Source organism: Sander vitreus, chromosome 23 (assembly GCF_031162955.1).
Source record: "Sander vitreus isolate 19-12246 chromosome 23, sanVit1, whole genome shotgun sequence".
Taxonomy (NCBI): Eukaryota; Metazoa; Chordata; class Actinopteri; order Perciformes; family Percidae; genus Sander; species Sander vitreus.
In genome coordinates, this window is record NC_135877.1 from 19,237,628 (window position 1) to 19,253,399 (window position 15,772).

At 40.6% G+C, this 15,772-nt stretch overlaps 1 protein-coding gene across 4 annotated transcripts in view; it reads left to right on the top strand.

The window, feature by feature from the left end:
* The window catches only part of rassf3 (Ras association domain family member 3), a 78,685-nt gene that overhangs the window by 38,948 nt on the left and 23,965 nt on the right, over positions 1–15,772 (top strand). The window contains exon 1 of one of the 4 annotated variants that reach the window (XM_078243182.1): positions 3,691–4,230. The exons of the other annotated variants lie outside the window; for them this stretch is intronic. Within the exon in view, the coding sequence (XP_078099308.1) occupies positions 4,108–4,230 (123 nt within the window). The 5' untranslated portion in view covers positions 3,691–4,107. Of the gene's footprint in view, positions 1–3,690; positions 4,231–15,772 lie in introns of those variants that run through there. 4 annotated transcript variants of the gene reach the window in all.

Below are 15,772 nucleotides of genomic sequence, written 5' to 3' on the forward strand. Positions count from 1 at the left end.
GATTAACACTGGTGAGTGTATGTGTATACTGTGGTGAAACCTTATCAGGGCTGATTTCACACCCGGTCACCGGTCATATATTTATGTATGTATGTATATATATATATATATACACACACATCATGTGTAACAAGTAACTGGGATACCCCCAACTAACCCAAATATAACCAGGACACTCACTGTATGCCTGTTAAACTCTTTCTACATGCCCTGCAACAACAAATTATTTGAATCAGTTTGCAATATAGAGCCAAATAATTTATTATGAATTGTGTCCTCCGTGCTGTTGATGTATATTAATGATTAAAGTTTGCGTGAATATGTAGCAGTCTTTGCTCTTCTTCTGTATCACACTGGACAGATTAGAGACAATATGGTGGCTGCTTATCTTTGTGTTTAGGATGGAGCTCTACAGTATTTTAAAGGACATAATGGTGGTTTGGCTGCCCCAGATGTGCCATATTTATTTTTGGTCCCTTTTTTAACCTCACTGGTTTTAAATTAGAGCCTGTCAGTCTAAAAAATCTCCGAGCTCGTCCGCTGGTTGTTCCGTGTGTGTGTGTGTGTGTGTGTGTGTGTGTGTGTGGGTTGGGCTTGATTTAGTGCAGATGTACCGTAGATTTCACCCTGCAGCTGACCCTGCTTTGCTGATTTTTTTTAGTTTTTGGGCCTTCATTTGTAGCTGTGTGGGCTATTATACAAACATATAATGTTAAAAAATGCTTTAACCCTGCATGTAGTAGGAAACACAGTCCTGGAAATAGCTGAAAACAGAAGGTGCACCACTAACACTTTTAATTGCCTCTGTGCTCCCTAATAGCTTACAGTTGTTGGGGCGACATAAGAGACCCGCTGCAAACATGAATAAAACTCTGATCCACTTTACGACCTCATAAACTCAGCAGGTTGCTGCTCTACTGAACATGCTGTATTATAGGGTTTCAGTATGCTTTGCATTTCTTATTCATGTTTTATGATGCTGTATGACGGCAGCACACAGGCACTATAGGTGCATTTCTGCTCTTTCATGTTAAAGGAATACGCCACCGTTTGTTGAAATAGGGTTATTCACCATCTCCTCTATATTTATATAGGTGGGCAAACGCATTTTTGTCTCAGTGCATGCATTGTCTTAGTCTGGCAGCGCCGCCGCTAGCTTAGCTTAGCGTAGTGAATGGAATCCTATGTTGCCGGTTAGCATGTCGTAAGTAAAAGTGACCCAACAACAACAAAAACAAAACCTAATTACTTCTTGTGGCCTGCGTATTCACAACGAGTACAAATAGCAATGCAGATTAAGACTAGACGATTTCCTAGGCAAATATTGACTTGGGACTATATTGGGGTGAAGTAGGCTATAGCCGAAGCACTGCTACTCGGGCACCAAACCAAACCATTGAGACTTCTCATTGATTTGTACAAAGTGTAGTTATTAATGTAGATAATATCATCCAAATTTCGATTTAACTCTATTATCTGTTGGTTTCTATCTTTTTGTTGGGTGTGGCATTACTTGCTTCTTCTTGCCTGAGGTCTCTTTTCAGGTAGTCTCACTTTGCCAGACCGGCCTCCTCCAAAGCGCGCTGGAGGAGAGTCTGGCTACTTTTCAGGTTAATCAAGTGACTAACAAAGCGGACATTTGTTAGCCTGACAAGCCAGACCCACATCAAGATGTTGAGTCTGGGAACTCACCATTGACAGGGCTCAATCCGAGGGGCGGGATAAACGGTTGTCTTTCAAATTCCCTCTGCACGCAATAGGATAGCGCTACAACCAAGCACAGCAACGAAGAAGGTAGCGAAGCTAGTTGACAGATTAAACTTTTGCCGTATCCGGTCGGCAAAACTCTGAACACATCTTCCATTTTTAAGAATGACTTCAGTGCCGTTCTTTGTTCTTTTCTCAAAGAAAAGCTTAACTCCAAGTCTTCCAGAAGACCGCTGTTCCCAGCAGCAGCAGCCATAAGCCCTCCCACCTACTCTATACACGATGTGATTGGCCTGACTAGAGTTTGGTTTTTCCAGCTCGTAAGCCAACAGAGAGTTGCTAGACTGACCCTGGCTGCAAATTACATTTGCTGCCGCTAGGGTGCGTCTAGATTTCTCGGATAGACATTTGTAGGAACTGGAGACAAAACAAACTGACCATTAACAAACACCCTGGGGTCTCCAGCTAATTTTCACAGTGTAATCCCACTCAAAAGGAAAAACAAATAATTAGCCCATTAGATGGGAGCGCTTTACCTCTGTGCTCATTAAAACATTCACTGCAGATAAAGATTGTTAAAGAATGGAAAAAAAGTCACATTGTATTCATCAGTTATAATTCAAAAAAGATGTATGCAATCAAACATTACCTCCCACCAACATTAAGACCTCCTGCAAATGTTAAAATGTCGGAAAAGGCATCTGTACACGAGTCCTTTTCCACCCAATGAGAAGGGTGCGTACATTGGCCTTAGCAATTACACATACACTGACACACATAAAATGCGTCAGTCCAGCTCTAGCTATTAAATGCCCTGGTGTCTGTATTTTTAGTTTACTTGATGCTTGCAGGAGCATGATAAGCATGTTGCAGAGGAAAAAGCTTAGAAAGTTAGCGCTAGTTTGTTGCCTGTTGATCGAGGTAAGACACTACATTTTACATTTTGCTGAGGGACGGCTGTTCTATAACTGACCTTTTGACCATTTATTTTTTAGAAACGTGGGTAACTTTATTCTTCTCAGTGGTGGTTTTTTTTCAAGCTTTGTTTTGAATTTACTGAGGTTTAAGGGTGACTCCACGTCCACGCCTCTTACTGGTGAGGAGAAAGAAGCCTCTCATTTTGCCTCTGGGCACTTCAAATGTCAGCAGGAAGTGCAGATGGTTAAAGAAAACCTGCACGCTTGAATCTCCTCTCTGTGTTTTGGAAATATGCTGAGACAAAGATACATCTATTTCTATATCATTCAAAGTTAAAGGTTGGACCTTGGAGCTTTCAGTAGTACCACACTGTCTTAATTTGTTTTTTTAACATGCAAGGCAGCAATCATGGATTGATCGCAATCCATCTCCATGATAACTGAACAAACTCCACCTGCTCATTAAGACTGTGCTATACTGTTAAAATGGACTGTGTTGGGATTGTTTTGCCAAACTAGTATTTCCAAGTTAAAGAATGAACTCTCATGATTTTTCCTGGGCTGTTTATGAGACAAAACAATAGGGAGCACTTAATGAAGGAGCTACCCAGATTTACAGGCTGGAAAGTGACCCAGTTTATTACTATTTAGTACAATAGACCACTAAAACAATAAAAAAAATATGCTCGAGTAGAAGTCCTTTACTTTGCTGAGTAACTTATGAGAAGGAAAATAACTGATGTGATAACTACTTGGGATATGTTTTTTTAAGTTAGAATGTCCAGAGACGAATGTTACACATTTTGCATAAGAAATATCACATAAAAACATATTTTAGATATTTTGAAATTTCACTACTTTTTGTTTTAGTTTTTCTGTGCCAATCTCCATTATTTATTTCACAGTTTTGTATCATCCTTAACTTAAACCACTCAAACCTGCCATTAAAGCGCTGATTGGCTGTCGAGTTACATTGGGCGTGGTGTCAGTATCTGTCATACAGCTGATTGGTTGGTAAATCGTAGTGGGCGGGGTCTTACTGTAGCCTCGCTGTCACACACACACACACAGATAAGTTAGACCATACATTCAACCGTAACGGGATAGGGGTCGTTTAACTGGAGTTTTGCGAGGGATTTTCTACGTTATCTCTTTCGAAATTACCGAATTATAAAAAACTGGCGGACCACCTTTTTAACAACTGACAGTTGCGTTTTTGATTCTAAAAATGGAGACGTTTAAATTAGTTTTTTGGGTCATGCCGGTGGAATAAAGCGAGTGTGTTTGACTGGAGAAGAGGAAGGAGGATTGGAACATCGTTGAGAGGATTTCAAAGAGGAAACCATCCCATACTGAGCAAACATCGACTAATGCGAGCACAAACAGACGTGGGTCGCTACCAGGAGTTAATTTCAAGCTAACAATTGTTGAGTTTTGGGGAGTTTAATGTGGCCGAGTTTGAGTCGAGTCGTTTTCTCCGCAAATGACGTGGAATAGCACGATGAGTAGTGGCTACAGCAGTTTGGAGGAGGACTCCGAAGAGTACTTTTTCACGGCCAGGACCTCTTTCTTCAGAAAACCTTCGGGAAAAATCACAGTGAACAAGGTAAACATGATACACTGTTCGCTTTTTTTCAAGATAACCTTTCTGTAAGCTGTTTGTGTTTTGCAGACAAGTAGACCAACTCTAAAAGTCAGGTCGTCTCATTCAGAAGGGGGCGTCGCTTAGAACTTCATTCAACAATCTGTCAAATAAAAAGTCCCTATCTTACTAGTAAAAATGCATACGTTATAGAAGTCAACTGAAACTAATTTGCATTTCTTTATTAGTCATACTTAAGTTCGGCATACATCAAGTAATTAAAAAACGCACGCATTTAAATTAAATGATCACTTTTAGAGTTGACTCACCTGTTGTGTCCTGGTAACTTCGCCCAATAAAATCCGCCGTGGAGGGAGCAGAGCCAGTTGAAAAGCTAATGATTTTCTAATGATGTTCTCTATGCCGAAGTCGGCAGAAGACCCTTAGGATTTGTTAAATTGTATTTTTTTTTTATGTTTTACCTTTCACATTGGCTTGCCTATCAACCAGGAAGCAATACATCGAGATAATTGTTTGGCAAGTGTTGGAGCAAGGAATATTTGCTAAACAACCAGTTTGTGGCTTAATCCCCTTTTGACAGGGTTAGCCTACATTGCATGTACGTGTCAAGTTTCCTCCCTGTTGCAGATAGTTGTATCAGTTATAGTCTTAGTATTTAACATGGTTGCATATTAAGGGATGCTAAATGTAATACTGAATCAACAACAACACATGTTGACACATACATAAGTAGGAGACTTTGATCAGCAGGCCAGTGGTTATTACCTTTAGGGAATCACATGAGCCAACCACAACCCCAACCTTGTGACCCATTTTGGCCTCGTCTCAGAGTTTAAACAACCCTAAATATAATTATGCATTCCAACCTAGATTTCAGTTTGTTTGTGAAGGTTTGTTTGTTTACCTTGCCTGCAGAACTGAAAGAATTAGGTCTAGACTGGGCATTGGATAGAGTTAAAACCAAAGGCATTCAGCTTTATCATGTCTGGAACTCCAAAAATTAGGTCACTCTAAATACTGGCCCTCTACAGTCTTCAAGTGGCCCGCACTCGTACTGGTCCACTTGTATGCACTTTCACGCATGCTAACAGTGTCTCAGACAGTATTGCAAACACAGCTGTTTTGTTCCACACTTTTCAAAACTCTGCATACTGTAACAGAATTGAGCCATTCTTCTTCTCTGCCTACTTAATGTGTGTGTGACATGGTTTGCTTGCAGATTCCTCATGGCAGTGTGTGCTTGTGTGTGTGGAGTGGATGCACAATGTGGCCCATACAGTGCTGCATGAGAGGTTGTGACCTGTGGCGTCTAAAACTGTGTCTCCCGACCTGAAATGGGACCTTGGCTCCTGTATGGTGGTTTCCCACATGCCAACAGTAATTGCAACTAGAGAAGAGACGTGTCCTTTGGGAAGAATGCGTGAGACTGCTATATGAAATTACTGCTTTTCTATTGGAAAAATACAAAGTTATTGTGAGATTCGATTGTGTATTTATTCATGTTTACCATTGAGTTGTACTTATACTTCAGTTATGGATTATCTAAAATACTGGAGTTTGCTAAGGCTAGGACATTTCGAGGATGTGGTAACTGTAGTAAAGCTGGCAGTATAAATGAAACTGAAAGCGTTGTGTCAGCACCAACTGTGGCTAGTGGTCATTTAAAGATGTCCAAGATGGAAAAAAACCAACAACTTTTAAGCAAGATGTGAACATACAATTATACTGAAGCTGTGGAGGTTAATCTAAATTAGGCACATTGCAGTTTATCTCAACACCATGTTGAGATTAGGGCTGCAAGTTACGATGATTCCTATACTGTAGCTTGAGGTCAATATCAATATGCAGGAATTTATTAACGATAATTTGGCTGATTTCTTTTTGACGTTGACTTTATTTTTGACTACAAAAAGGATGACTGAATGTGACTTCAGTTGGACATTGTTGACACAGTGTCTCCCAGGAGAGAGGAGACAACATTTCTCATTAAGGTGCCAGGCTGTAGTCCATACTGTGTGAAAAAGAGAAGTTTAATAAGCTTGAGTGTAAACAGAGAGACAGAGGACAAACGGAGAGAGAGAGACACAAAGGCAGACAGACGGACGGCTGGGTGATGAACTGATTCTGGATTGTCAAACAGGGAAATGAGATGTAACAGTCTGGCCGGACGAGGATTTATCATTTTTATCAACACACACACACACACACACACACACACACACACACACACACACACACACACACACACACACACACACATTCTTGCCCCTGCTTACCCACTCATCCACCTTTTCAGTGTGTGAATGGTGTTTCTGTCGGGAAATGTCACGCTGACCAGTGGGTCTGTGTGTCCCATGAAAAAAGGGTAATCCCACACACACACACACACACACACACACACACACACACACACACACACACACACACACACACACGCACGCTGGACAGCTAAAGCGGCTCATCTTCAATTCAAATCATCCTGGCAGACTGAAGGCTTACTGTGGTTTTATTCATCATCTTTCACATGATGTTTGGAGCTCGTGGCTATGTTGCTTCCACTTACACAGACACAAAATTAGTCTTATTTTTACAATACTCAATTTATTGACAGAGCACTTATTTTAAACAGGCTTTAGAAAGTGCTTTACAGAAATAGCCAAATATCCCTCCAGCATGGTACAGTACATTTAATGTAGTTTGCCCTGACAGTGCTTGTGTTGTGCCTGTGTAATGGATGGACGTCAGCAGTTGGTTCTTCACTTACCAGTGTCGGCTGACCATGAATAACTTAATAATATAGGCCTAGATAGTGTAGGGTATCTAGAGCTGTCCTGAAAAGAGAAGTTTGGACCTTCTCACTCTGTCTAAATCAACGTTTATGCATGTATCAATAAACCTGTATAGTATTCACAATATTGCAGTTCGGAGCTGGTGCTCTAAAGTGTGGCTAAGGGTTGCAAAAGACAGCGAATGTACACTGTCCAAAAGTAGCTAGATGCAGGGAGGAAGTTTGCTTATCAAGAATCTCATGCAGCCTGGTATAAGATGGCTTTGTATTTGATTCAGGCAATTATAGCCTGTCCAACACAAGTAAAACCAAGTTTGGAACCTTAAATCTTTTTACCGAAAGGAAACCCAACACACCTCCTCATATGTGACAAACTGTTTTGGCTTTTTTATTTATTATTTTTTTTCTTTAAAGTGCCCATATTATGAAAAAAACACTTTTTCTGGGATTTGGGGTGTTCTTTTGTGTCTCCGGTGCTTCCACACACATACAAACTTTGTAAAAAATCCATCCATGCTGTTTTGAGTGAGATACGGGTTTCTGAATGTGTCCTGCCTTCAGTCTCCGGGTGAGCTGTTCAAAATCTGCACGGCTTGTGATGTCACAAGAAACGAGCTGGCTGACCGCAACCGTTAGCTCGTAGCATTAGCATGCTAATGCTAACGCTAGCATGCGACCTCGTTCTCAATAGCAAAGCACTGCTACAACACACACAAGTTCACCATAATCTACAAAATAACTACTTACATGTGTGCCCTCATTTAGAAGTCTCCCAGCTAATCCTGCCTTGTAACTGACCAAAGTTGGAGAAACGGCCTTTCTTTTACTGTCTATGGAGCTAGCTAGCTGACATGATCTACATCTGAGCTACTGCGCATGTGCGAGTGCAATCAAAGATAGTACAGAAGAAGAAAAGAGGTCTCACTCTGTAGCTAAAACAGAGACCAGGTGAAAAGAGGATCTGCAGCAGTGAGAGAGAGCTGTGCAGTACAACAAAAATATGGTGTTTTTTGAAAATTAAACCATGTAAACCTATTCTGGTACAACCTTAAAATATAATTATGAACCTGAAAATGAGCATAATATGGGTGCTTTAACAGATATTTTAACCTAACAGAGAGGTTTGGCTAGTCTGGCACAGTCTATTAAATATGCCATTTCAAATATTTTAAATTAAAATGTTCAGTTTGAGGGTGTTGAGCTCAGAGAGGAGCCTATATCATGAAGCATTAACCCCATTACTGTCTTAGTGCTTTCCATAAACAGTGCATCAGTCACACCACTCATAAATGCTCAATTCCCGGGCCTTTAAATCAGCTTATGAATTCAGCATTAATAATCTTGGCCCATCAGAGGAACTTTGTGCGTGTCACTGTGGAAAAATAAGTGCCATTTCCTCATACAGTGAACTGTCCTGTTCCAGTGACTAGTGTAAAAAGGACACCAGTGTTCACAATTGAAGAAATAAAGTGTGGGCTGTGTTTCGCCTTTCAAATGACTTGGAGCCAACTGACATCATAGAGTACAGTAATAATGGGAGGTTGTCTTTTGTTCCTCCCCCACTGCTGACCTCCCAATCCCTCCCAGAGCTGATAGATTTATGGTGCAGTATTTTTTACCTGACCACGCCCCGCAGCCCTCGCCAGGTGTGTTTTCCATGATGTCATTTCTGTTTGTTATCAGACATATTAATAAAAAAAAGAAATATCATTTCTTTGCATCCATTTTGAGTCTTTGTAGTTCTTGATACATTTTTTTAATTTTTATTTTTTTTATTGGATTTTTTTGTAATCTTTGCCCACATTAAAGTGAGGTCATTCTCTACTGTTGAGCTAAGATTTCAACTTCCTTATCTGTTGCTGTGGGAAAAGTACCTCATGTTTTTATCTCCAAGGGCAACTGATAGACAGACTGACTGCCTCAGTGGTAGACAGATTCAGATCTTATCGCTGGGCATAGGCCGGTATACGATTCTGACGGTATGATAACCTTCAGCAAAAGTTTCACGGTATTGCAAAATTTTTGGGGCATTTTTAGGCCTTTATTCGACAGGACAGCTGAAGACATGAAAGGGGAGAGAGAGGAGGAATGACGTGCAGCAAAGGGCCGCAGGTCGGAGTCAAATCTGGGCCCATTGCGTCGAGGTGTAAACCTCTATAAATGGGCGCCCACTCTACCAACTGAGCTATCTGGGCGCCCGATTTTTTTTTTTTCCCCATTTAAGACTTTTGTCTTGTGTGTATTTAACACACTGCACACTGGCGGGGAGAGGGATTACTTATTCTAACAGTTGCGTGACCAGAGACGTAACAAAACCCGGGTAAATATTGGAGATGTATCTGAAGATGGAGACAGCTTAGAGCCCAAAAGGACGTAAAGTTGGCTAATTTCCTCCTGAACAGGAAAGCATTAGCTTCAGGTTCATTTATCACGGCTACAAGGGACGGCCATTTTATGTAGTTTAGTACCCGAGCTGGTTACTTGCAAAAACAATTGAGACACAGCCAGTAAAGTGATCCCGACTGGTCGGCCCTGCAAAGCGGGCCACGGCTGTTTACAACATGTAGCCTGTTCAGCGGCCATAGCCGACAATGGTCCGTTATTTTAAGCCAAGAGATGGGGGGGGGGGGGGCTGTAAATTGGGAAGAGAGGACTGTGAGTTTGCAGTGTGTTTAGCGATTGTTGCCGTAATTCTAAGCCAATAAAGTGTGTATTTCAGTCGGGTGGAGAGGACGGCAAGGTAGTGTTATTTTTAGTGTTTTCTACCGTAGCTAATTCTAAGCCGAGGAAGTGTGTCTGTCCGTCGGATGGAGAGGACGGCGTGATTGTTGTGTTTTTAGCGGTTCCTACCGTAATTCTAAGCCGAAAAAGTGTGTCTGTCAGTTGGGTACAAAGCTCCGCGTGAGCACGGCCTTTTATGACTGTCAATATAGCCAGCATCTAACGTTAGCTACTCGGCTGTGCTGTGGAGTAATGTCTGGCTATGTGAGACAAGCGTCTAGCAACATTGTTGCGGATGCTGCGGTCTCAGCCTGGCAACCAACATGAACTTCGAGTCTGGGGAGGAGGTGGCGGGAGCCACTAAAACGGCATTAACGGCTCGGTCACATCAGTATTTTATTGTTTTTCATTCCCGTAGAATCAGTTCAAAGTTCAAAGGCCTCTCATAGACAATAAGTGAACAGATAAATTATACAATAAATATGTAACTAAAGTGTTCCTGCAGTAGAGATGTCAACGTTGGCTTATTTTTATTAAAACGCAAGCTTTGTTAAATCCTGTGTGTTCCCCGTCTACAAAACACGTGAATCCAAATCTGCCCTTTCTCACATTCTCCCTGTCTAGATTTCCTTCCTGTCTGTTCAACCTCACCCCCTGTTCTTCTCTCCCCTCCATCCTCCTCTCTTCATCTCCGTTCCTCCTCCTTTTGTTATGTCACTTCCTGGCTGTTCTTCTCAGCCCTCTGTCCTGTTCTCTCAGCACCAATCCTGTTGTATAATAACTAGCCATACTAATTCTCAGTAGTACACCTTGCTGATTTTTAGGCACTGATTCAATCTATGACTTTTTTTGTCCACTATCTTCTAGATTAACTGTGAGAAATGTAGATAATAAAGAAAGTCGCTCTCGTTTCTCTAACTGACATGTTTTGTCAATGTTTTTTTTTTGTGAAGCTACTGGCTCTTGACATCTTGTTTCATGATCAATTTATTTAGTAGAAAACAACCTAAACATAAAATGTACTTTTTAAGTCAGCTGATCAACTCCATAATCTTTTCAGGCACCTTCTGGGGTAAAAGTAAGAATAGAGAATAACGTCTACATACAGTTCATGTCTAGGGCTGCAAGTAACAATTTCATGATCAATCAATTTCTTATTTTCTTGATTAAATAGTCCATAAAACGGTCCCAAAAAGCCTGTCCCAGTCTACCAGAGTCCACAGTGTCATCTTCAGATGTCTTGTTTTAAAATGCTAGAAGACTTAAGAAAATCTAAAAATAATCATGTTGGAGACAGTGGAACTTTGGCATTCTACTTTAAAAAAATAACTCAAAATGATTATAAAAAATGTTAATTAATTTGCCATTGTTAGACTAATTTTTCCAGAATCTGGTGACATGCCACCGTGTACATATTGGTTTTGTCATGCTTAAACCAGGAGACTGTATCCCACCACGAAGGCATCAACCTCCTTCTTCTCACTAGTCATGTTTCCATCAACGTATTTTTATGCGCATTTTAAAGCATCGCATTAGAAAATGTTGATTAAAAAAACATCCTCAAATTCGCAAAAAAGTTTTTACGCTCGCTTGAGGTGGTTTTTGCCTTTTTTGAAAAAGAGTTAACGCGCAAATGGGAGATGGAAACAGCTTTGTCGAATAAGTTATGATGTAGCGAACATGTAAGTCACACGACTATAGACCCGGTATCCATCGGATGAGGGAAGCATCGGCCGTTCGGGATATGGGTCCCATCCAGTGCACCATACACTTGTGGCTCAGGGTGCGTAGTGGCGTTGCGGTGCGCTATAGCCTGTTCCTCAGCCACGTCGGGTAAATTGACGAATTGGTTCAACAGCTTGAAATCGTGTGGCCCTGCACACTGTGCATACACAGCGGTAAACGGTTGTCTTACTGACACCAAATGTCTCTGCCACAACCCTGTATTATGCACAGGTGGCCAACTTGTACAATGCTACCTCTCTCTATTTAGCCAAAGAACTACTCCTGTTGCTTTTGATGTTAGAGTTATAATTTGGCAAACACTTGGCACCAGTTTTATCTTGGCAGCAGCCTTCTGTCTGATATTGTATGTATAAGCCTGCAAGTTCAAGTTTGGGTTGTTTCTCCGACGGACTTTGAACCTTACTAAAGACTGTTGGGCTACATCCAATGATGCAGATTAAACTAATGAACCACCGAGCATTAAACCTCTTTTTTAAAGCTGTAAATAAGTCTCATACGTATCCTTATTTTCCTGTAACGATACTTAAACAATACTTAATGTTGGGGGATGCAGTTAGACGATGCAGTAGTGATACCTAGTTCATCTGTTTATTGAAAACAATAAGGGCAAAAGAGGATTTCACAAGAGTCCGTCTTTAGTCTCTGATTATAGCTTCCTCGATTGCATCAGAAAGAGGCCACAGGTTGGTTAACTGGTAGATAAAGTATCATGTGTGCGTGGGTCTTTATTTGAATTGCAGTTTAAAGTCCTTTCAGTCAACCTTTACAGTGTTTAGACTCACAACACTGCCATGCCAACCATAAACACAGGAGTAAGTGTTAGTTCTCAGTCTCTCTTGATGTTTGTACTGTATGTCCATGAGGGCAGGAGACTTGATCAACCAGTTCTTTAAAGTTGGTACTTGACTGAAAAATGTGTTTTAGATTTACTTTTAGTTTCATCAGAACATCACATTAACTTGTTAACGTTAAGTTTTTTTTTCCTGACAAAGGATTTAACTTTAACACCGTAGTGGATGGCAATGTCAGTTCACCACTTTGATCCAGACTGAAATATATCAACAGCCAATGGATGGATTGCCATGGAATTTGTACTGACATTTATGATCCCCAGAGGATGAGTCTTTTACTCTGGTGACATCATGAGGTGGAAATTTTTTAGTTAAATATTTTAGTAACTTTAAAAAAAAAAAATTAAATTACATATATATTTTTAAATGTTGGGGTGGCTTTTGCCTTTAATTGATAGGGCAGCTGTAGACAGGAAAGGGGGTAGAGAGAGGGGAACCACATGCAGCAAAGGGCTGCGTGTTGGAATCGATACATGGGGCGCACGCTCAGCCAGGTGAGCTACCAGGTCGCCCCTATTTTAATTCAATTTTATTTATAGTATCAAATCATAACAAGAGTTATCTCAAGACACTTTACATACAGAGTAGGTCTAGACCACACTCTATAATTTACAAAGAGCCAACAATTCTAGTATTTACTATACTGCACAACATATATCTTAAAGTCCTCTTATGTATTTGTTTGCTTTCAGGTGGCCTTTTAAACTAATGTCATATTAAGATCAAATTAATGAAAACAGTCAAAGTAGGGACTGACTCAGCAGATGTTATTTACTTTATTTGTTTTCCCCGTCTTTCCAAATTGTAAAGAAATTTGATACAAACGTGAACAAGACGGTGAGCCCTTCACTTTTCATTTAGCGCAATCATCCGGTTTAAGTTTTCATTTGTCCAATACTTTGGTTTTTGACCAAATTGACAAACCGCTACTTCAGTCTTGTTTCTGCCAGAACAAATGTAGTTAATGTGTTTCTGTTGTTATTTTTGTCCCAATATTGGACGATATTTCTCAGCAGCAGTGATGTCAAAGTTTTCCCACAACTCTGACTTTCATTATAAGTTGTATTGTCCCTTGATGGTTTAACTGTTGCTTCAGAAGCTTTTACACACACTGACAAAAATCAAATTCACATGGCATACTTTACTGCATTGAGATTACTTAACGATAGATAACTAATCTAATGTAATCTAGTCACAGCTTCAACCCAAAAGTAATGCATTAATGTCAAATATCAAACAAAAGTTAACTTAATTATTTTTGCACTTATGATATCAGTCAATCTTGAGCCAACACCGTGTGTCAGTATGTGTGTGTTAAGAGACCTATTGCAGGTTTGTGTTTTTGAAGTCCAGTCTCTGTTGACTGTCTGCAGGTTACATAAAGCTTTTTATGAGACTCTTTCTGCCCTTTCCCTTTTCTCTCCTGCACTCTGCTTTTCCAAAGGAAACATAAGTGGAATTGTTCTCAACTGTGCGGCCCTTGCTATCTCTAGAAACAGAAATGGAGTGCTTTTATGCCTGGAAACACACACACACACACACACACACACACACACACACACACACACACACACACAGAGAGCAATGGGCTGTTTTATAATAAGATAAATCTGCCTTTGAGAGGCACCTGCGTCATGGAGAGTATGAGGTGTTTGTCAGGACTGTGTGTGAGGGGAAAAGGGAAAGTTGGAAAGACTATATCTATTAGGATGCATTCAAGATACAGTGTATTGGCCGATAATGGCTCTGGAATAACGATATAATCCGATCTATGTCTTTATATACCTCTGATGTGATGCATATAATGTGACTTTTAAGTTCTCAGAAAATGCTCCTTAACGGCTACTACATGGACCTTGTGGCGAGATTGTTTCTTCAAGAATAAAAAGAATCAAAAACAATTTTTAGTAGTATATTTATCAAGCACAAATGCCAAACATATGCCAAACAGTCACATTTTCCAGCTTCTGCAATGTGAAGCTCTGCTGCTTTTCTGTTTTTATGCCATTTCAAATGAAATATCTTTAGACAAAACTAGCAATTTAAAGACCTCACCTTGTATTTTTCACTATTTTCTGACATTTTCTAGACTAAACTACAGTCAGACAGATTAATCGACAATAAAAATGACCATCAGTTTTTCAGCACTACAACAATTGCCTGTGTGTCAGTGTTGATGAACCAGCTGCCTTAAAACTCTCTACTCTACTGTACGGCTCGTGTCCAAACTCTCTGAACAGGTGGTCAAGTGGTTTCTAAACCCTCCCTCTTCTCCTCCTTTTCCTTCCCCCTCTTCATTTTACCTCTCTGTGGAGAAACTGACCACTCGTAGCATCATATTACAAGATGTAACCTACCTCGTAAGGACACTAAAGAACTGTATTTTGACTCGACATGCAGTTTTCTTGTCCTCTCAATTTGGCTCTACAATAGGTTGTTATTTGAATGTATTTGCTTGAAAATATCAGAACTTCTTTGCTTTTTCACAGCCTCCAAATGTGGGAATATGCTGGTACTGCTAATTACAGTACAATAGAGCTGGGCAATATATCGATATTATATCGATATTGTGATATGAGACTAGATATCGTCTTAGATTTTGCATATCGTAATATTGCAAAAGTGCTGTCTTTTCTTGGTTTTAAAGGCTGCATTACAGTAAAGTGATGTCATTTTCTGAACTTACCAGACTGTTGTAACTGTTCTATTATTTACCTTTACCTTTTCTTAAAGTTTAGAAGTTTAAATTGGTTTTGCTGCTTAAAAATGTGTAATTATTTAAGTGTGCTTGAATCAAAGTGAGTGGGCCTTTCTGCCCTGCCTTCTCTGTGTTTATATGAGCAGTAATGAAGCATGTGTTGGTTGGTCTCTGCTGTTGCCACCATGCTCTGTAAGCTATCCCATCACATACCAGTCTTCACTTAGAAACTCATATGGGAGCAGTTTAGGCTGGCTGTGATCTCCGGGCAGACCATTATCACCAAACCACAGTGCTCTTTGAGGCGGTTTGGTTCCCTGTTTGATGTGCAAAAGAGAAAGTGAGTGTCTGAATGCTGATAAATGACAAGGCAGGTTTACTGATAGTGTTTGTTGATGTGTTGAAGACCACCTTCTCTGAAGGTTCAAAGAGGTGTGAGAGTTAAGGCTCTGACACACCAACCCGACCGTCAACAGAAAAGGCCGTCGGACTGACAGCCTCCCCGAGATGGTGCCTCTGAACACACTGAAGCGACGCCGACTTGAGCGTACGTTCTGCGCGTGCACGAGACGTAATACGTCTCCATAACAGCAGGCGACGCTAATCTGTATCGACGCCCCAAAAAATTCAAACCGGCAGCTGATTGGACGAACGCGTCACGTGGGTCTGGCTTCTCCCCGACCATAATGGCGGCTCGTTTGGAATATGATCTCGTATTTTACGAAAATAGTTCACCAAAAC